Source organism: Meriones unguiculatus, chromosome 11 (assembly GCF_030254825.1).
Source record: "Meriones unguiculatus strain TT.TT164.6M chromosome 11, Bangor_MerUng_6.1, whole genome shotgun sequence".
Lineage (NCBI taxonomy): Eukaryota > Metazoa > Chordata > Mammalia > Rodentia > Muridae > Meriones > Meriones unguiculatus.
The window spans coordinates 37,481,182-37,501,665 of record NC_083359.1 but is presented as its reverse complement, the minus strand read 5'-3'; the positions used below and the strand labels follow the sequence as shown (position 1 = coordinate 37,501,665).

At 50.4% G+C, this 20,484-nt stretch overlaps 1 protein-coding gene across 1 annotated transcript in view; it reads right to left on the bottom strand.

The window, feature by feature from the left end:
• Ergic1 (endoplasmic reticulum-golgi intermediate compartment 1) overlaps positions 1-20,484 on the bottom strand; it is a 96,012-nt gene that overhangs the window by 1,981 nt on the left and 73,547 nt on the right. Inside the window, exons 7-9 of the mRNA XM_021635611.2 lie at positions 20,132-20,192; positions 17,497-17,597; positions 14,539-14,661 (exon numbers count right to left, since the gene is read on the bottom strand). Of these exons, the coding sequence (XP_021491286.2) occupies positions 14,539-14,661; positions 17,497-17,597; positions 20,132-20,192 (285 nt within the window). The remainder of the gene's footprint in view (positions 1-14,538; positions 14,662-17,496; positions 17,598-20,131; positions 20,193-20,484) is intronic.

Sequence of the window (20,484 nt, the reverse complement as noted above, 5' to 3'; positions counted from 1 at the left end):
CAGATGAGCTCACTCATGAAGATACACGCTGCCCATGGTACCAATTTCACTTGCTACCTGTTGTCAACAGTACTGGGGGATCAAAGAAAATTACTTATTGGATGATGAACTGAATAAAGGTAAAAGCAATTATCCCTATCTGCACGGGCTCCTTTAGCTCCCAGATGAACTTTCTGAATGAGAAAGGAGATTATTAGACCCGTTTCACAGGTGAGGAAAGTGAGGTCACATCTCAAAGTTCACCAAGTAAGTAGCTTGTGATTTGAACTCAGGTCTGCTTTGACCTTGGTGGCTATAGTACTACTCTGGGTTTCCCAGCTACTAATAGTCCTATTTTCAGATAAATGATGGAGGGTCTGAAATGTGATGCCTCTGACCCCCCAGGTCATATGTATGCAGGTCACCTGGGACTGCAGCCTGCAGAAGGAATGCAGCCAGAGAGTGGGAGTGTTTTCAGTCCTAAGCTTCCAGGCCATTTTTGCCTACTGGGTCACAGCAGATACTGTGGATCAGTCCAGACCTCAAAGAATCAACCCCCAGGTGTTGGTGCTTTTTTTCATATCTATCACAAGGGTAAGGGGCTGACGCTCAGAGCTCAGAGGTCTGGAATCATTTGGCTAATGCCACAGCAAACGGCTGAACTGGGGTTCAAAACGTTGGAGCCCATGCTATTTTATTTATTTACCCATTTTGTAAACTGACTCATCGACTCCCTGAGACAGGGGCTCATGTAGCCCGGGCTAACTCCAAACTCTTATAGTTATAGGCTGACCTCGATACTTCTGACACTCCTGTCTCCGAAGTGCTGGGCTCGCAGGCATGCGCCATTATACCCAGCTGACGCAGCTCTTAACCTGGCAGCTTCCTGCCTCTTCAGCAAGAAACGCCGCCAGCTACATGAACAGCTTAAAGCCTTCCACCCGTGTTGGGGCACAAAGGTCCTTGTGCCCACGGAGCTATAGGGAACGAGGAACGTTAGGCACACAGGGACCTCTCCTCCATGGATGAAGTTAACCTGTTTTCCAGCCCAGAAGGCTGGGAATGGATGTTGTTAACGACCTGGCAAGCATTTTGCTATCTGTGGAGGCAGCCCTCACCCAAATCCCCCAGAATTCTTATCCCAGACTCTCCCTCCCTGGACCTCGGTTTTTTAGCTCCCGGCTCAACCCATCCTTAGGGGAGAGGTTGCATGTACTTTATGGCCTGCTGACCTCTATGCTGTCTGCCAGAGACCACACTAGATTCTGGGGCTTTTAGCTACAGAAGCCGCCTGCACAGGCACATCGCTTCCCAAAGGAGTTTCTATGTAGTCACACCTTAGGCTTTATGGTGTGCCTGGGATTGGAATGCTGGCTGCCAGCAGTGAACTGCCTGGCCTTAGACTCCCAGGGTCCGAACCAGGTCGATGACGTCAATCTGAACCCAGTTTCATTCTCATCTCTTCCCGGTTTGCTTCCCTGCCTGGACACCTGCAGGGTCCCCCTCAGATGTGGATGATTTAACTTAGGGCTGTCCAACTTTACTGTGGCACAAAGGCAGGTCCATGACCACCGCTTCTCACCACCGTCGGCACAACATTCGGTAAACTGAAAGACACGCTCACCTTTCACTGCAGAACAGACCTCTGGTTAGGTGACGCTGGCGAACTTTACCTGTGATGGCTATCCTTGGTTGTCACCTTGACTACCTTGACAGTGAGGGTGTTTTTTTGTTTTTTTGGGTTTTTTTTTTGTTTTTCCTGAGACAGGGTTTCCCTGTTCTAGCTCTGGCTGTCCTGGAACTCACTCTGTACAACTAACTGACATCTGCCTGCCTCTGCCTCCCAAGGGCTGGGATTAAAGGCCTGTGCCATCACTGCCTTGCCAAAGGTGTTTTTTTTCCCCCTCCTTAATTAAATCATTTGAAGTGGGGAAGACCCACCTTTAATCCGGATCTTTTTAAAGGTTTATTTATTTATTTATTTTATGTATGTGGGGGCTCCATTTGTCTATCTACCTGAACACCAGAACAGGGGATCAGATCTCATTATAGATGGCTGTGAGCTACCATGTGGGTGCTGGGAATTGAACGCAGGACCTGTGGAAGAGCAGCCAGTGCTCTTAACTGCTGAGCCATCTCCCAGCCCTAATCCAGATCTTTTGAAGTGGGAAGACTCACCTTTGACCTGGGCCACACCTTTTGCTGGAAGCCTATAGAAAGGACGTGGAAGAAGGAAGCACTCTTCTCTCCCTCCTTCTCTACCTCTTCCCCCTCCTCCTCCCTCCCTCCCTGCTTGCTCTCACTCTTGCTGGCAAGTCCATTCCCTCACTGGCATTAGCATCTGTTTCTTTAGGATTCTGGCATATGCTGAAGACCAGCTGAGACATCCAGCCTGGCGGACTGAACAGCTACTGGATTCTTGGACTTTCCTTAGGTAGACAGCCACTGTTGGCCTAGATGGACCACAGCCTGTGGTCATCTTCACCTCATCATCATCATCATGGAGATTTATTTCATTTGCATATTCATCTTATTAGTTCTGTTCCTCTCGGGGCTAATGTAAGTGTGTAAAGCCACGGTGTTGGGTCGGTCGGCTGTATTAAACCTGTGTATAATGTATATGTGGGCATTCACGTGTATGAGTGTGGGGGCACACGTGCCATCCACGTCATCTGGAGGTCGGAGGACAACCCTGGGTGTCAGTCCTCTTGTTTGATACAGCAGCTTCCGGGGTTCTCCTGTGTCTGCTTCCCATCTCACCACAGGAGCACTGGGATTACAGGTGTGTGTTACTGAGCCCAGCTTTACCTGAGCTCTAGGGATTCGAACTCAGTACCTCTCATTTACAAGGCAATCACTTTACCTACCCAGCCATCTCTGCAGCCCGTAGCATATAAACATTTTGATTATAAATTACATGTGATACATTTATAAAAATGATACATATCTACATACATATGACTACAGAAAATATTATATATGTTGATATTATTTATTATATACTATATGTTGATATGTACTTATATTTAATACATTATACAATATGTGAAAAATATACATACTAATGAGGCAGGGTCTCTCTGCATAGCTCTTGCTGTCCAGAAATTCACTATGTGAACCAGGCTGGCCTCGAACTCACAGAGTTCCCCCTGATTCTGCTTCCCAAGTATTGGAATTAAAGGCATGAGTCACCATGCCAAGCTTCCCAAAGAACATTTTTGATTATGCTGCCTTCAACTTACGATGGGAACATGGAATGCAAACTCCAACATACATGGAGAAGCAGCTGTACTAACTGAAGTTGTCAAAACCCCATCTGCAGCTTAACTTAACGCTTTCCATATACATACACACATACATATATATTAAATTTGTTTTTGTTGGTGTTGTTTTGTTTTCAAGACATGGCCTCTCTTGTGTAGCCCTGATTATCCTGGAACTCAGCATGCAGACCGAACTGCCTTCAGACTCACAGAGATCCGCCCGCCTCTGTCTCCTTTGTGCTGGGATTAAAGGTGCACACGCTTTCCTATGGGCATTACTATCCATACCCTTATACAGCTCTGGATGTGCACGTAGGGACGGACACCAATGACACACAACCACCACAGGACTCTGGGTGGCAGTAGTGCCTTAACGGATCGATTGATGCCAAGGGGTGGGAAGCCGGAGGACAGGGCCAAGGAGAGAGAAGGGCATGCCACACTGGCATTTATCTTTTAAATGTTGTTTTCATGGGATGAGCTAAGCAGAGGCGTACAAGGCCTAAGACAGAGCAGGTCTGTGTGGATGGCCTGTAAGTAGAGCAGCTGGCATTCCAGTAATAACAGCCTGAGAAACCCCAGCGGGCCCCCCCAGGGAGCTAAGAGGATCGGGGACGCTGTGGGGATTATGATGAAGTGTTTTTAAACAGGCCTCTCCCCACCAGCCCCAGTGCATGACGCAAGGGCACTTTTCAGGGAGAATGACGGCAGAGGAGCTGCTTTATTTCGGTAGAGTGGGTCAGATGGTGGCAGATTTTATACCACAAAATGCTTTTAGAGCTTGGATCAGAGGGTAGGAAAATGTGACTTCAGTGCAACAGAGCAAAAAATAAAAAATAACCCCTCCATCTGCCTTCATCCACACATAACTTGACGCCTGGATTCCGATGACTCACACACACCTGGCACCCGGCTGAGGTCTTCTTTCATTGGGCTGGCCCAGAGTAGAGGGAGATGACATACGCACTGAGGCCCACAAGAAGATAGAGCCTTTGGGGAAACTGAGGCAGCCTGCAAGCTAAGCAAAAGCCTAATCCCCAGAGTACATTACTGTCACCCTGAAGGCTGAGGGGCATACTGCAGTGAGTTTCCATGTCTGTCTACACATGGCATTGAACCCACTCGTACGTAATGCCTCTTGAGGGAGCTAGATTCTCGTGGACTGCAAGAAGGAAAGGAACTCTGATACATGTGAGGGGGTTCCTTAGATCTGAGGAGATTCTCGTGGCCCCTCATCCTCAGGGGATGACCCTCAGAGGTACGTGGGACTAGAGAGTTTCAGACTTAATACCTAATGTACACTTTCTGTTTTTGTTTTGTTTTGTTTTTTTGAGACAGGGTTTCAAAAATCCCGGTTGTCCTGGATCTCAATTTGTGGACCAGGCTAGCCTTGAACTCACAGAAGTCTGCCTGCCTCTGCTCCCCTCCCCACCCCCCACTCCCTGCCCAGTGCTGCCTGGCAGGGAGTAAAAAAAAAAAAAGTAGCTACTAATTTTTAACTTACAAATTAGGCATAATAAAAGACTAATGATAATAAAATAGGAATACTATTTAATAATATTATTTAAACTCTATGAACCATTTCTTTCTCACACTGTGGACGACTATGCAGACAAGTATAAGGATACTGTAGTATCTCATCCCCATCCTTAGCACCAACTAGAAATGACATGGATTAGGGTTACAGACACAACCAGGAGGCTTAAAACATGGAGTACCCTGCAGTTGGCATACAGAGGGGACATGGCAGCTACGAGCACCGGGATGATATCACACTGGGACTCGCTGGGGAAACTTTCCATCATGGTCGTCCCTTGAGCCGAAAAGGTCAGGCCTCTCACATGGGGAATGAAGGCACGGGCTGCATAAGGGTGTGATGGTCCTTCCTTACCACTGATGATGTCTTGGGCAACACGGAAAAAAAAAATGAATGGAGCAGTTGTGAGATGAAGCTAGAGGTGATGCGGGAGGGATGCTAAGAATGTCCTGAACAGAGGGCAGGCCACTGGACACTCAGCATCACCCTGGCCTGAAGGCAGGGGACCGAGATCAGCGCACATGAGTAAATACAGAGATAAAGTAGAAGGTGCCAATGGCACGAAATTCCTCGTCTGTTGCTGGAAGCCTCTCTGGGGTTTAGAGATGAGGTAGGTAGGCAAGTACCCCCTCCATTCAAGTGACCAGGGCAGGCAGGAGATGAGGACTGGGGAGTCGCCTTGGGCCATTCCTATTCGCAGAGGAGAGAACTCATCCCTTGGGGCTTGAGCAGTGGCTACCATGGAAGTGTCTTTTAGAGCCTCAGTTCTTCCATCTAGAAACAGGAAAAGCACTTTCACCTCATTGGCAGGCATCCTACAGAGATCTCTAGGGTACCCGGAATTCAGTAGGTGTTCAGTAAATGGCGCCTGATATTATCTCTCAGTCGCCAACCTTGTTGATAAATGTGAAACTCTATACTTGAGACCCACTTTAGACTATTCTTAGAGGCCTTCTGTCTCAACTCCTATTTCTGGCATGTTAAGAGGAAGTCAATCATGGAAGAACAGGATGGCAAGATTCTCTGAAGACTACATAGCTACCCACAAGGCCCATGTTGGTTGGCCATGCGGTTCTGTGGTCAGCCTGGACCAGAACAGGTAACTGTTGTCCAGGAAGGAGGGCATGGCTTAGGGTAATGTCAGGGAGTATCCATGATGAAGAGCCTCACTCTGGATCAGGTTCCTTAGGTCAGAGACCCTTTTCAGTTCCCTCATCAGGGAACTCCTAGTGTCTGACCCATGTCAACCTTATTGCTTTCTCTCTTATCTTCATGGCCAAGGGAGAGAAGACAAAAGAAGTCACTGGTAGAGAGCAGGCTTTCAAGATGCATTTGCTAAGTAAGTAGACAGTGAGGGTGAGTGAGTGAGCGCAAGAGTGAACAAGGAGCGGCTGGACAGGTCTGAGAACAAGCAAAGGAATGATGGGCTCCTTGTTCTTCTCTTAGCAGGCGCCTGGGAGCTGGTGCAACTGAGAGTGTGGAGATGGAGGCTTGTGAAGGGCAGATAGGAACAACCTCACTCAGCCTGTTGTGGCTCCTCAAAACCCTGTGCCTGGCAGTGTAGCCTGGGGCTTCGAGGTACTTTGCTGCTGCAGAGAGACTGGCCTTAAAATCTAGAGAACCAGGCACAGGTCTTTCCTATCAGTGTGGCTGTCTGCCTCCTCGTGTCTTTGCTTTTAAAAACTGGAAGACTATTTTTACCTACCTCCCTCTCCTTTCCTCCCTCCGTCCCTCCCTCCCTCCTTCCCTCCCCCTCCCTCCCTCCCTCCCTCCCTCCCTCCTTCCCCCTCCCTCCCTCCCTCCCTCCCTCCCTCCCTTCCTTCCTTCCTTCCCTCCTTCCTTTTCCCCTGAGAAACACAGGGTTTCCCCTTGTAGCCCTGGCTGTCCTGGAACTCACTCTGCAGAACAAGAACAAACTCAGAGATCCACTAGCCTCTGGTAGCACTGAGATGAAAGGCGTGCGCCACCACCGCCCGGCTTGGGGACTATTTCTCGAGACTAATGTGCTGTGAAATGAGCACCTGTGGGGCATGCATACACACACACACTCCAGTGCCTATGGCTTTGGCGCCTGCCTCTACCAGGTCTCAGAACTGAGGGGCGGCTAGGGTGAGGGGGCATTCCTGTGGTGGGTCAGGGAGGAGAGCTGCTGAGCCTGGAAGAAACACCGTGCCTCCTACCATCCTTCCTACCCTGGTCCGCAGCCCCAACCCCAGAAACAAGAGCATGACAACCCACTACCCAGGCCCCGGTGTGTTTGAGGCCATTTAAAAGCACTCGCCAGACTTCACCATCAACGTCTCTCTTCTGATTTGGCACCTTCCTTCCGAGACCTTAGAGCTTCACAACCTTCTGTGCTGATCAGGATGAAATCATCTTACTTGAATTCTTCACTTTGTAACTAATTTTAAAATTACATTTACTTACTTATGTGCATGCAAACACAGGGGCCATGGAGCCCACATGGAGGTCAGAAGACAACCTGCATGGGGCAAGAGCTGTCAGTTCTCTGTACCTACCACATGGGTCAGTGGGATCAAACTCAGATCCTCAGCTTTGCAGCACGTGCCTTTACCTGCCGTGTTACCATTTCACCAAGCCTAGCTGATTGTCTTTTTGGCAGAGCTTGACAGGCAAGTGTTCTGTCCTGGAGTTCACACCCTAGCAAAACTTTAAAAGATGCATTTCTTTACGTGTTAACTGTGGCTCTCGATTCCTTATGCTACCAAAGAGAGAGCTGAATTCTTGTTCCACCAGACTAACATCTTTTTGCCCCTTCTGGGCCCATGTTTACTGCCCAGTGGCTGTGAAAAAACCTGCACCACCGCCACTCTGGGGAGGGAAGGAAAGCAGGCGCCGGGGCAAATACTCCTGGGTGGAAGCCAGCTCTGTGATGTTGAAGGCCAGCTTAATTCTCCAGGCCTCAGTTTCTCTCATCTATGACTGGGGTGGCTATGAGGCCTCTGTGACCACAAATGCCAGGAACTGCTCATCTTTCCTCATCCAGGCAGTGTGGTTTCAAAGCTTGTGGAAAAGGCACAGTCAGAGGAAATAAATAATGAACCGAAGTCTCATCTTATGCTGCTGGAGGCAGACAGGCTGGAGCCGCAGATGAGAACACCCAAGTCGCAGAGGCAGGGGGTAGGGACAGCATCAGGAAGGGAAGCTGACCGGGTTCTGGAGAGTTTGGGGACAGGAGGAAGGGAGGGACTGTGATCGCTACTCAGCATGTCACGGCTTCCAGCCATCTAATCCTCAGCCCCTAACTCAAGGAAAAGTTTGAGGGTGAGGGTGCTTAACTGGAAAATACCCATTCCCACCTCACCACAAAGCTCCACCTTAGATGAGCCCCTACAGCCTACCTAGGGACAGTGTTTTCTTCTGCCTTCTCATTCAGTTCTTGTGACTGTGCCACAGAAGAGAAAGCAGCTCACCCAAGGTCATACAGCCACCGAGAGAAGGCAGGCTTCGCCAAATTCAGGCTTGGGAGGCTACAGCTCTGTTTTTCTTACTAGACCACCCCGTCCCTCCCCTCAGTGCATCTCCTCACGTATGAACTTCTGAGCTTGTGGTGCTTGTTTTCTCGGTTCTCTTAGAGAGGTCTGCACAGCCAATATCCTGAAACCAGGATAACTGAAACAACCCCTGCTTGCAGGGGTTGGGAAGTTAGAAGTTATGCATCTTTGAAAACAAGCGTCCTCGAACCGCGGTGGCCATGGCCTTTCCTTTTCTATCCCCTTCGCCCCATAGAACCCACCTCAGAGACCTGAGCATGAGAAGTTTCACTTCATTCACTCCTCTTCGTTCCACCGGGCCTACACAGCTGCTAGCAAGACCTCATTTCACTCGGTTGCCCCAGATGGATCCGATCCCAAGGCTTCCGCACAGTCCAGCCCTGAATACCAGGCTCCTGCTTTGGGCTTTGTTTTGTCCTGCACACCGCAGTGGTGGCAAAGGAGGGGACCAAGGTGCATACACCTGGTCCTCTTGGCTCAGGGAAGAGACACAGGCAGAAGAGAGAATCCAGGCCACCCACGTGAGGCTCTGAAGGCTGCCCCCTGTCCATGTGGCAAAGCGGCTTTTTCTTCTCTTTAACCCACATAGCCTGAGAGGAGTGTAAAACTGTGTGTGTATAGATATTTGACAGGCGGAGGTCACCCCTTGGTGCCACTCACCTTGGTTTTTGAGGGTCTCTCCCTGGCCCAGAACTTTCCAAAGCAAGCCGAGTCGGCTAGACAGTGAGCCTCAAGGACGCACCTGTTTCTACCTTCCCGACTGTGGGGTCACAACTGCACACCACCATGCCCCAGCTCTTTTCATAGATTCTAGGGTGGAACTTGGGTTTTCACGCTTGCATGCTAAAACACTTTTCCAACCAAGCTAACGCCTCAGACACAGACAAACAAACTAAACAGTGCTAGGGACCAGACACCCAGCTTCCTGCCCACTAAGCTTATGATCTTCCACTGAGCTATGGCCCAGTCCTGTTTGTCTCCAATCAACTCTTCCTGGTTCTTCACCCCTTGCTACAAAGGACAGACGGACACCAAAACAGATGCACGTACCGCCAGGGGAGCTTACACACTTAGCCACACAGCCTCAGGTGGTCACTTGGTTTCTCTTTATGGCTGGGCATGTGCTTATATGGTCATAATATCAGTTTATTTCCTGCTATAGCATCTTGGTGCCAGGTAGAGGTCATGTAATGCTAGTGTCCTGTACCAAGGGCTCCATGACCTCTGTAACATGTTACTGTAGCACTCTTGGGAGCCTTCATTAAGGAAGATGGGAGGGAAAGCCTGGAGTGGTAGCGAAACAATGTTGCAAAGGCAGCCATGGGGGCAGGGGACAAGTCCCAGCTCCATCATTTACTACTACGTCATCTTGGAGGAGTTTCTTTCCCTCTCTGAGCCTCAGATGAATTCATATCTGCGGGGCCCTTGGACTGTGTCACCAGGGAATCTGGCATGGAGCTAGTGCAAGGTAGAGATGTATCCTAACCCTGGAAATGTCATTCTTGAGACAGGGAGGAGTAAGGATCCTTCCCTCCTTATTCTGTGCTACCTCGCCCTGACGCATAGTCTTGACCCTCTACCTCTGCAATTCTCGGGGCAGTCATGTGGCCTGGCACCTGGAATTCCTCTCCGTGTAAATAAACCATTGCCAGCATCCCGGCCCCAACCAACAATATGCACCCACCCTGGGAGTCCCTTCGCACCCTCCCAAGGTTCACATACCCCTTGTTCACCCTGAATAAACTGGCACAAGCTGTTTCACCAAATGTCGTTTAAGCTGCTTCACTGGGAAAAACAGCTAAAAGGCTGTTACGCTTGAAGGACTACATGGGAGGCGGCTTTCTCCCCCTGGACACTCACCACCAGGCTGGGCCCCTCAGACCCGCCCACCAGGCTAGGCTTCCTGCTTTCGCCTCCAGTATGCTCGGGTGCCTAGATGCTCCGAAGAGAAGAAGCACATCCAGACCGGCTATTGCCCAAGAGGGCTGTAACAGTGGAAACAAGGGGTGAGAGGTGCACAGACAAGGGGGAGGGGATGGGGGGGCGGATCCCTCCTGGACACGCTCATTCCCCAATCCGCTTTATCTTTCCCAGCCCAGTGTACAGCAGCTCCTGAATGCCGAGGGAGGAAGCAGAGCAGGGAACCACAACATCTAAAACACCAACTAGAATGCACTCAGAGGTTCCTGGAAGGGGCACGGGATAATTACAGAACTGCCTGATACGCAGTAGGTGCTTAGTATAGTTAGCTACTGTCACTTTTCTAAGCAGCTGTTACTTTCACATCTGTGAACCCTGGAGTGCAGACCAGGCCTTGCGCTAGAAGCTAGGGACACTGATAAATGAGTCATGACACCTGGAGGCTATAACTGGACCTGACAACTGGGAAGTGCCATCTAAAGCATGGCATTGTTTTCCTGGTAAGGAAAGTATGGGGGAGGACAGTGGAAAGACCAGGAGTGGGTGGGGCTTACTCCAGCAAAATCCCCTCATCTGGAGGCCCCTAAGTGTCTCTTCAGCTGAATGGGCTGCACGATAGTCCAATGGGAGCGGCGCACCATTGGCCTCTGGTACTTTTCTGGCAGGCAACAATTGTTACAGTCATCCCAGCCCAATTTGGCACTTTATGGCTCCTGGGCATCCCCGCTCTCAAAATAAAATAAACCGTGCAAAGAGAGATTTGACAGCTCAAGTCATGCAATCTGTCACCACAGCCCACTTAAAGGCAATCTCAAAAGAAGGGTTTCAGCAAGCATCAGGGGACCGATATGGAGGGGTCAGGGTGGGAAGGGATGCAGGCACGTGATACTGCCAAATGCTTACTCCTTTGGGGGAAGAACGTTCTGGTAGAGTAAGAGGCATAGGTTTGATGGAGGTATTGTTTTTGAGGGTCCAGAGAGGGAAGCCTTGGGCAGCCTGGTACTGGTATGGCAGAGCGTGTTCTCGGCTAGACCCTGAAGAGAGCCCAGAATCAGCCTGGTCCCAGGTATGTGAAAAAAGCTTCTCCTGGAGCTATGCCCTCGCTCCAGCCCAGCCACAGCTGCTGTCCTTTCCCTGAAGCCATCACGTGACAGCATGTTGGCCTAAGCCCTTCTTCAGCAGCCCCTTCTGAAGGGCTATTTGCAGAGGACACCCACTCGGAGTTTAGAGCTTTGCACACAAGTGTTTGATATTAAAAGGAGAGGCAGAGAAGCCCGTGGCAGGTGTCTCCACTCTGCCACGGCCCCACCCACCCTCCGAAGGCTCCAGGAGTCTTTGTGCAGTGTGTCTGAGAGCCGGCGTCACCCTCACATCTGCTGCCCCGTGACAACAGGCTTTGAAGCTCCACAATGACGCCATCTGCCGGGAGCCAGCTGGCTCATGAGCTGGCCTTATGGTTGCCACGGCAACCAAGATGGCAGCCTGGGGCCTTCAGAAAGCTAACAGGAGGTTCCATGGAGCAGAGAGGTGAGCAAGCCTGGGGTTTATAGGTGCTGCAGCAGAGGTGGACCTGGTAGAGATGGCCAACAAGCTAGGGGCTGAGGAGAGAAAAACAAGGGTAGGGGTCATGGTGGTGCTGGGCCAGGAAGATCTTCCCTGTGACTCTGCGGAACTTCCAGTTCTTGGAAGGTCAATGGTTCACCTTGACTGAACAGGGAGTCCATCCCAAGGGGAGAGCTGGCTGGCCTTCACAAAGCATGCTGGAGTGGTGTCTCTGTATACAGGAGACCATTTCCAAGGCAGCCCTCTCCTCCCTAACATGTCAGAGCCTTGCTGAAGAGGTGTGAGGTTCCCCTCTCTGCCACCGTGGAAGCCAGGAACAGGGCTCCCATGGCATAGCACCGTGTTCTCACAGGAATGTTCCATACCACTGGAGGGCCAGGCTCACTCAGACCTGACATGGTGGATTCTAGCAAACAGGAGATGAGTAACCGAAGCTGCCTTGTTCCTCAGCCACTTGCCAAGGGGCTTTGGTGCTCAGGAGATCAGCTGTTTCCCATGAGCAAATGGGAACGGGGGGTTGGGGACCCATGGAGGGAGCCTAGCATGGAGGGTGTCAATGCCACCTCTGACAGTACAGTACCCCCCTCCCAGGCCTCTGAGGACAGGCCACACCTGCCTGGAAGCATGAGGGACATCTGCTTATAGCTCATCGTCTGGCTTATTCTGGGTATGCAGTGGGACTAGGATAGGACAAGTTTGCACTCACATGCGCTTAGAGCATGTGCTCTCCTGGGGGATCTTGGATACAAGCATTTGTTTGCAAATTCCTTGATTTGGAGGTGAAAACTTTTATAAATCTCCTCCTGCATGTGGGTCCCTAGTTTTATCTCCTCTGCATCTTTGTGGTGAGTGGTAGGATTTGAATAATGCCAGGCAGATAGGCTTGAACGGGTCTGAATATTTTGAGTATCGTTTTTTTCAAGTTCAAGCAAAAGGTGCAGGTTTCACCAGGTCTACCGGGGAACAGCAGTCCTGAGCCCTGGCCTCACTCCTTTTGGCCACTTAGCTATTACTTGCCATTGTGGACTCAATCTATGTAAATGCCGAGGCCCATTCCTCACAAACACGTGTAGCAAGCCCTTCCAGCCTGTGTGTGGGGTTTCAGCTCTATGTAGGTGCTGTTGGTTCAACACAGGCTTTGGATTCCCGTACAGTCACAGAATGGCCAAAAAGCTATTTGGAGGCTTATCTAAGGCTCAGGCTCACGACACATGGTATGCGTACCCACCTGCTTGTTCTCTTGATAAAGAGAACAATTTTCCCTTTCACGATGCTCTGTGAGCCTCACGGGCCCAGGGAGGGGGGTAGCAAGAACAAAGATCATTATTTTCATGTCACTGGTTAGAAGCGATGGCCTAGCTGCATACACCTCCCTGACCACATGCCTAGCAATGCCTACTCATCCCAGCGGCTGGCCTTGATTTTCCTCACAATCTTTGGTTCCAGAGAGGGCAAGAGACCTAGCCTGGGCCAAGCAGAGAATTCCATTCTCTAAGCCAGAAGAACAGAAGGACATCATGGGACCTGAGCTGAGACAAGGACAGCACCTTCCTTTCTGGGGTTTGGCACGGGACTGCTGAGAAATAAACAGAAAGCCACTACTGCTAAATTCCATCCGAGAACAAAGCCAAGACGGAGAAAGACAAAAAGATTGGAAGATGTAGACAGATACTTCTTACAAAGTAAGACCAGATACGACCACGTCTGATGCCGACTCACCCCCAGCTTCACAGATCCTGTCTTGACTAATGCAGATTTCACCACAGCGGGAAATGAACCAGCCAGGATTTGGAATCATGATCTTGAACCATTATTAAAAAGTATGAAATTAGGCGAAATGGTTTCCTGAGCCCAGGAGAATTTCTGCAAGTTCTGGGCCAGCCTGGGCCACACAGTGAGACCCCGCCTCAGCCCCTACAAGGTCTTCCAATATTACATATATTTTTAAGTCCCAGTGTCTGAATGTGACAGGTAGAGAGCTGTCCTGTCTTTCACCTCTGCTGATGTACCCCAGAGGTCAAGAGCCTCAAGAGTGGAGCGGGCACTGTGATCCACCTGCTCTGTACCCAAGATTGTGAGCTGGAGGCCAGAAGACTGCTCACGTGGCAGAAATAATCAGTGTAAAAGAAAACTGGCATGCTACTGCTGCCTGGAGTAGAAGACAAGGTGGAGAGAAGGAAAAATGAGGGAAGGAAACTAAGCAGGAAGAAAGAACATGCCGGAACCAGGACAGCCAGCCGTGCCATGAGAGAAGGCGTGAAAAGAAGAAATGAAAAGGACATGTCTTGGCAGGCATGGTGGCTCAGGCCTTTAATCCCAGCATTAGGGAGGCAGAGGCAGGTGGACCTCTGTGAGTCTGTGGTTAGCCTGGTCTATAGAGTGAGTTCCAGGACAGCCAAGTCTACACAGAGAAACCCTGTCTCAAACAAACAAACAAACAAACAAACAAAAACAAAAACAAAATACTGAAAATAATTTCTACAAAACAACAACAGAAACAGAAAAAAAAATCACCAACATCCTGGAGGCAGAGGCAGTGGAGATTTCTCTTAGGCATTAGATGTGCTAAGCAGGACCTCCCAGAACCATCAGCTAGGGAAATGGCAGAGGGTGCAGGATGCTTCTGGTAACACGTCTTGCCAGTCTGGGAATCAAAGCCACCTGTGTTCAACCGGGGCCTATCAGGCTCCATCTGGTTCCAGCAAGAGTAGGTGAGGGCTGCCTAGGCAAGGGAGCCCACAGCAGGCGCTTGGGTACTCACCGTGGTGATGAACCTGTATAGCGGTTGCCTTCTCTCTGTGTACTTGACTGTGATGGGGCTGAGGTCATAGCGGAACCAGATGGCGGGGATGATGCGGCCCGTGTGGCTGTAGGCAACATACTCCTACAGAGAGAGAAAGAAGGAGGGTGAGAAGCAGAACCGGCCTCAGGTGGGTGACAGTGTGGACTGCAGAGGGCGTCCAGGCAGCTCCCTCTCATCTTCTCGCTGAGGTCTTGGGACAGGCAGCACTGAGGGGGCATTCCGGACCCCTTCAGCTGGGGGAGATAGGCCATGTAACATAGAAGCGGTGCCAGAATGGAGCACAAATCTGAAGGGTGAGATGTAAGAGAAAAGCGGGTTCTGGGCTCAGTCTGTTTCCTCCTTGGAATTCCCTGGCCGCATGAAATCTACTCATTGATGCTGTTGAGCATCTCTGCTGTTCTGGGATTCCTGGGGTGACGAAGCCCCTTCCCCTGAGGAGTTGCAGGCTGCCAGGCTGGAGGACGAAGACACCATCGCGTCACTAACTTCCTACAGTGTTCATCTACGGTGGAGGAACTCGAGTGCTCAGGGGGAGCACCAGTGAGTGAACCGCCATTTCTCCTCAGCGGACTCCGGAGGGCTCACAGAGGAGGGGCCATTCTAAGCCACACCTGATGGGTAAGAAGACATCCTGACTGTGTATGATGGGTACAAAGGCCAAGTAGATGTGAGCTTGCCCACAAAGCAGGGCCAGCCCAGAGAACTGGAAAGGTGCAGTGCCCAGACTGCCATGGCTCCTAAGAATGCACACAGCAATGACCAAATGGGCCACCAGGGAGCTAAAGGGACAGGTTATCTTTGGACCAGTTTCATCTCTCCTGGAGGGCTGTTTTTCCCAACCCTAGGGATCTAGGAGCTGATGACCCATTGGACCTTATTTGGACACTGCAGGGGTAATGAAAAGCTTGTCTCCCTTGTTGACAACAAATGGAGCCGCATGCTAGGGTACTCCAAGCCCAGCCTCCTATGACCCCAGCACTGGTCTTGAGCAGCTGGCCTGATCGCACGGACACCACTGAGTCCTAACCTCCTACTGGACAGGCACTTTCACTCACAGGACAGGCTGGGGCCAAAGCCACAGGGAATGCTGAGTGAGCTGTTCCAGCCACCAGAGCCTTGAGGGAAGAAGCCTGGAGCAGAGAAATTCAGCTTCCCCTGGGAGAGCTGGGAGGGCAGGGTGATTGTCTGGGGTAGAGCAGAGCTGAGGGGTGAGAAACAGAATAATAATAATAATAATAAAAGGCAGCAGTAAGCACCAATTACCCCAGCCTTCTTTGCAGGCTGAGCGTTTTCTGAAAGCGTTGCTTCACTTGACAGCAATCCTGCGAAGTAACTACCATGGACTTGTTATAAACAAGGAAACAGCAGTGACTGAGCTGGAATAGGGAAGTGTGGTCCTGAGCCCCCCATGCTTCCGGCTTAGATGTGGTGGCACTCGGGTTACAATGAGTACAATGGTGTAAAAGCGCCCCCCCCCCAACTCATACGCATTTGTTTGTTGCAGTCCTGGGGATTGAACCCAGAGCCCCGTGCACGCTAGGAAGTGTAACTCCACTTCATCTAAATTTACCCTGTTCTTTTTCCGTAGTTCAAGGGACTGAACCCATAAGTATATATTAGTGGTAATTAGAGGTGGGACCTTTGAAAAGCGATTAAGTTAGATGAGGCCATGAGAGGGGTTGCTAAGGGCGGCATTAGTTCTCCCGTAAGAAGAGGAAGATGTTCCTAAGTTAGTACGTTCGTATTTCTGCCCGCCACTGTGGGATGACACAGCAAGAAGGCCCACCACAGGCTGGGGCTGAGCTGACTTCCCCTTCCCAACCCCATGAGATAAATCAACTTCTATTCTTTATATATTACCTAGCCTTAGGACTTTAATGTAGCCTAAGAAGAGAAGGGAATAAGATAGACACCTTCTGTGAAATAGAGAATTAAGAAATAAGACTCCCCAGAGAGAGAGAGAGAGAGAGAGAGAATTAAGGATCAGAGGGAATCAGAGTGGAGGGACCCATCACTGAGAGGCTTCCCAAGTGGGCAAGCCCAAACAGTCTCTTTTCAGACTGAGTGGGTGAGCAACCTGGGGCTCTGGCTCTGGAGCCCAAAAGGAACCTGGTTCTAATCCCTTCGCTGCAACTATCCAGCCCTGGAACTACCTTTCAATTGCTCAGTGACCAACATGTAAAATGGGGACAACAGCTCCCATACCAGGGCAGTTATAGTGACTGAAAATAGTGATGGGGGCAGGGAGCTGGGTGTGCCTAGTTCCGAAGTATTCAGGATATGATAACGCTCACCTCCGCCATGATGGCAGTTAAGTGAGACAAACAGTCCATCATTTACTAAGGACTTGGGGGTAGCCTTGCGACATCAGAAACAGGAGTGTCTGGTGGCAAACAGGAAACCTATTCTAAGCTCTTATGTTCCGCTGGCAGCACTGTTTCTGGAGAGACCCAAGCCACTAACTGCTGGGTCATCTCATTTCTTTGGCTCTGATGTCCCTCTCTTTCCCAGAAGACCTGTCTGTCTCTTAGAGTGTTGAAGTCCTGGGACTTCTACAGCCATCATGATATACCTCCTTGGCTGATCCAAAGCCTCTACCATGTGCTGATGATAAATAAGCAGGAGGCTGAGGAAACCAGGACCAGAAGATGGCAGGCCTGGGATGTTTAGGGATGGCCCTCTGCCTATTTCGAACAAATCACACCTTATCTCCTTGTTTGTCCCCTGTATCTTGAGGCCACCACTGTGGCAAGAACTGAGTATTCCATCTTCCCCTAGACTAGAGAATGAGTCTGGTAGGACTACCTACCTCCTCAACCCCATGAAATTCCTTTCGGAGGACTGTGCGGGTCATCGCCTATGCTCTCAGCCAGCAGAGGGCGCAAGTGCAATGCCAGCCCATCGCGGCCCACTCACCTTGTTGGCCACTGTGTACTGGTAGGAGTAGCGCTGCTTGCCACTCTTGTCCTCATACACGGTGGGCACAATCTTCAAGATGTAGTCATGGGAGGCCAGGGCTGCAGGGAATACAAAACAAGATGAAACGGGGGCTGGGCGCTGACGGGCAGGCGGCTCTGCATGTAATCCCAAGCTCAGGTCCTCCTGCCATGGCAGGGTCCTTTCCCCTCTTCCTCTTCTCTGGAATGCGGAGGCCTAAGCAATTCCAAATGCTGGGATCGTCACATCTGCATTCCATAACATATAACATTCTGAGCCATCACAGCCATTAAAGAGGGGTGCCGAGAAGGTATGTTCTCCCAAATCCAAGCCACAGATCAGCATGTGCCTGTGAATTAGGCCTGCCAAGGAGCACAGTGTCTTCAATGGGTGAACATACAGAATTATCTAGAAAGATCTCCAGGAAATGGAGCAGCTTCAGTTTCATCTTCACCTAGACTAGAGAGGGCTGGTAAAAATCACATTAACCCCGACATTACTCACACCCCATGAAATTTTCTAGGGAGAAAGGTAGAATTCTGAGAAGACCCCATTTCATTAAGGGTATTTGTCTGTGTTGCTTTTACTTTTAAAATAATCTGGGTTCCGGGTTTCAGGAAGAAAAATGAAAAGAACCTTCCAGAAAGAACTCTGTAAGAACTGATCAATCCCAGGGGATTGGCTCAGGGGGCAGGTACCTGCCTAGTGTAAACATGGCCTTGGCTTCCATCCTAGCACTGCAAAAACAAACAACAAAGAAATCTGGTCAATTTCTTTCCAAGGATCTGGCTAAACTGCTGATCCTCCAGCCTTATAATACTTCAACATGACCCTTTTACCCAGCTCTCTCCTCTCCTCCCAGCCAGGATGGGGGAAGATGCTGAGGGCAGGGGCTAAGTTTTACATTCCTACATGGTGCCTGGTACGGGGCAGACAGTGGCAAATCTTGCTGGATGAATGAATGAACAGAAGGATGACTGGACAAAGGCGTGAATGGAGAATGGATCAATCAGCTACTGATAAGCATGAGGTAACCGGAACCAGAGCTGCCACAGCCTCCCCAGGCAAGCACTGAACCCTGAGGGGCTTTGGAATGCTGTTAAAGGTCCAACATCCATCCCTTTTATACCTTCTAGTACCCTGGACTGAAAACTAAAATGGAGCTAAAATTGCATGGAAGTTTAGCCTTCTGGGTTCTAAAGCTGGTCCCCGCAGGTCAGATTCAGATTCCTGTATAAGGGTGGTGGGCCCAGAGAGAACTCCTGCCCCGGACCAGTCCTGGCCCTGCTGTCTCCTCAGGAGAGGATAGCACTCCTCGAATCGAGTTAACCCCTCACCCCAGGAAACTTGGGGAAAGCCCTGTAGCCATTGAGCTAAGCCTAGAGGATTCAACGCCTCTTGTTCATGCCCACAGTGGCTCTCAGGGTTCTGAGCACCAGGGTCACCTGGGATCAAAGGCTGATGACCACGGTTCTCATCCCTGGAGACCCCTAGGTGTGGCCTAGCATCTATACCTAAACCAGGAGACCAAAGACCACCTTGAAGTACATGTCTCAAATTCCTATCATCCAGGGATACAGCTTGAAGGAATGAATGCCTCACAGCAAAAACCACAACTGTAATATTTTTTTCTTGTTGTTATTTGTATAAAACATAGGTAGTCACAAAAGAAAAAAAAAAAAAAAGAAAAAGAAAACCTCTTTCTACTGTGTACAGAAAACCAGTTTACATTCCCACTCAAGTATCACATGCCAGATGTCCTCGTGGAACCACCTGGGGCTTCTCAGGACGAGGTACCATGAACATCTTTCCAAGTCAACAGCACAGAATGGAAGCCTGTAGAGGCTATTTGCTTGGTTCAGTCACCTTCCTGTCTCTAGAACTTGGTACTGCGCCTGATCAACATGCATTTGGTGTCTGACTGCCAAACAGGCCTGAGACATCATGGCCAGAAGCTTCCCACTTTCCAAGATGCAGGTCCCTGCCCACACAGTAAGGCTAATCCTAATATGGTTCTTCAAAGTGACCCAGAGAACATTACTTTTCTTAGCATTCTGTGTGTGTGCACGCAGGCACATGCACGTAGGGGCATGTATAAAAACAGAGGTATGTGTGTGCACTCTTTGGCCCTGAGTGGAGATTCAGTGCTCTCTAATACTTTGGAAGGAGCCAATGGTAGATAAGAGAGGTTTGGGCAGAAGGGGAGAGAGGAGGGGACGGCTGTTTTCCGGCACCGGCCACCTATGGAGCTGGTTCTCACAGAGTGAATTCTGATTCTGCTACCATTCTATGGGATTCAGGTGATTACCACCTCAAAAGACAATGGCAAAGCAGTGATTAACAACAGTGACAACCACTGGAGTCGGAGCTTAGCACTAGTCCAGGGCTGCGATCCCTGGGCCCGGGCTACTCTTTTCCTTTTCCGGAAGATGGAAATGAGTCTGTGTACCTCCCAGGGCACGTTCCCCTGTGGGAGGGGAATGGTGTGAGGATATGACCTTGGCTTGTAGCAAGTACCTGACTGACCCCTCTGCCCCTCTGGCTACCCTGGTCCATGCCACCTGCGGCGTGGGGACTCCTGGGGGAGGCAGTTGCTCTATGTTGGGATACTCACGGTTGGAGGCGAGTCTGTCTGCTCCCCCGAGAGCATTGAAAGCTCCGTGAACATTCTGGACCTGCAGAGAAGCATAGTGAGAGATGGTCCCTAGGAGGCGGCCACCTCAAGCCTGGCCTTGGCTGTGGGGACTGACCAGGGATCATCTATCTGCTCATGAAGGGCAATCCAGCCACTGAGCCCAGTTAACAAGGGCTTCTGGGAGGAGGGACCACTGATACCGATTTGGAAGAAGGCCCAAAGTGGGCCACGCAAGCAGACTCTGCAAAGGACTGAGCTGGAGACTGGGCCAGAGGCCCACAGGACCGCAGGGGAGAGGGAAGGAGGGGAGATCAGAGCAGCAGGTGAGAAGA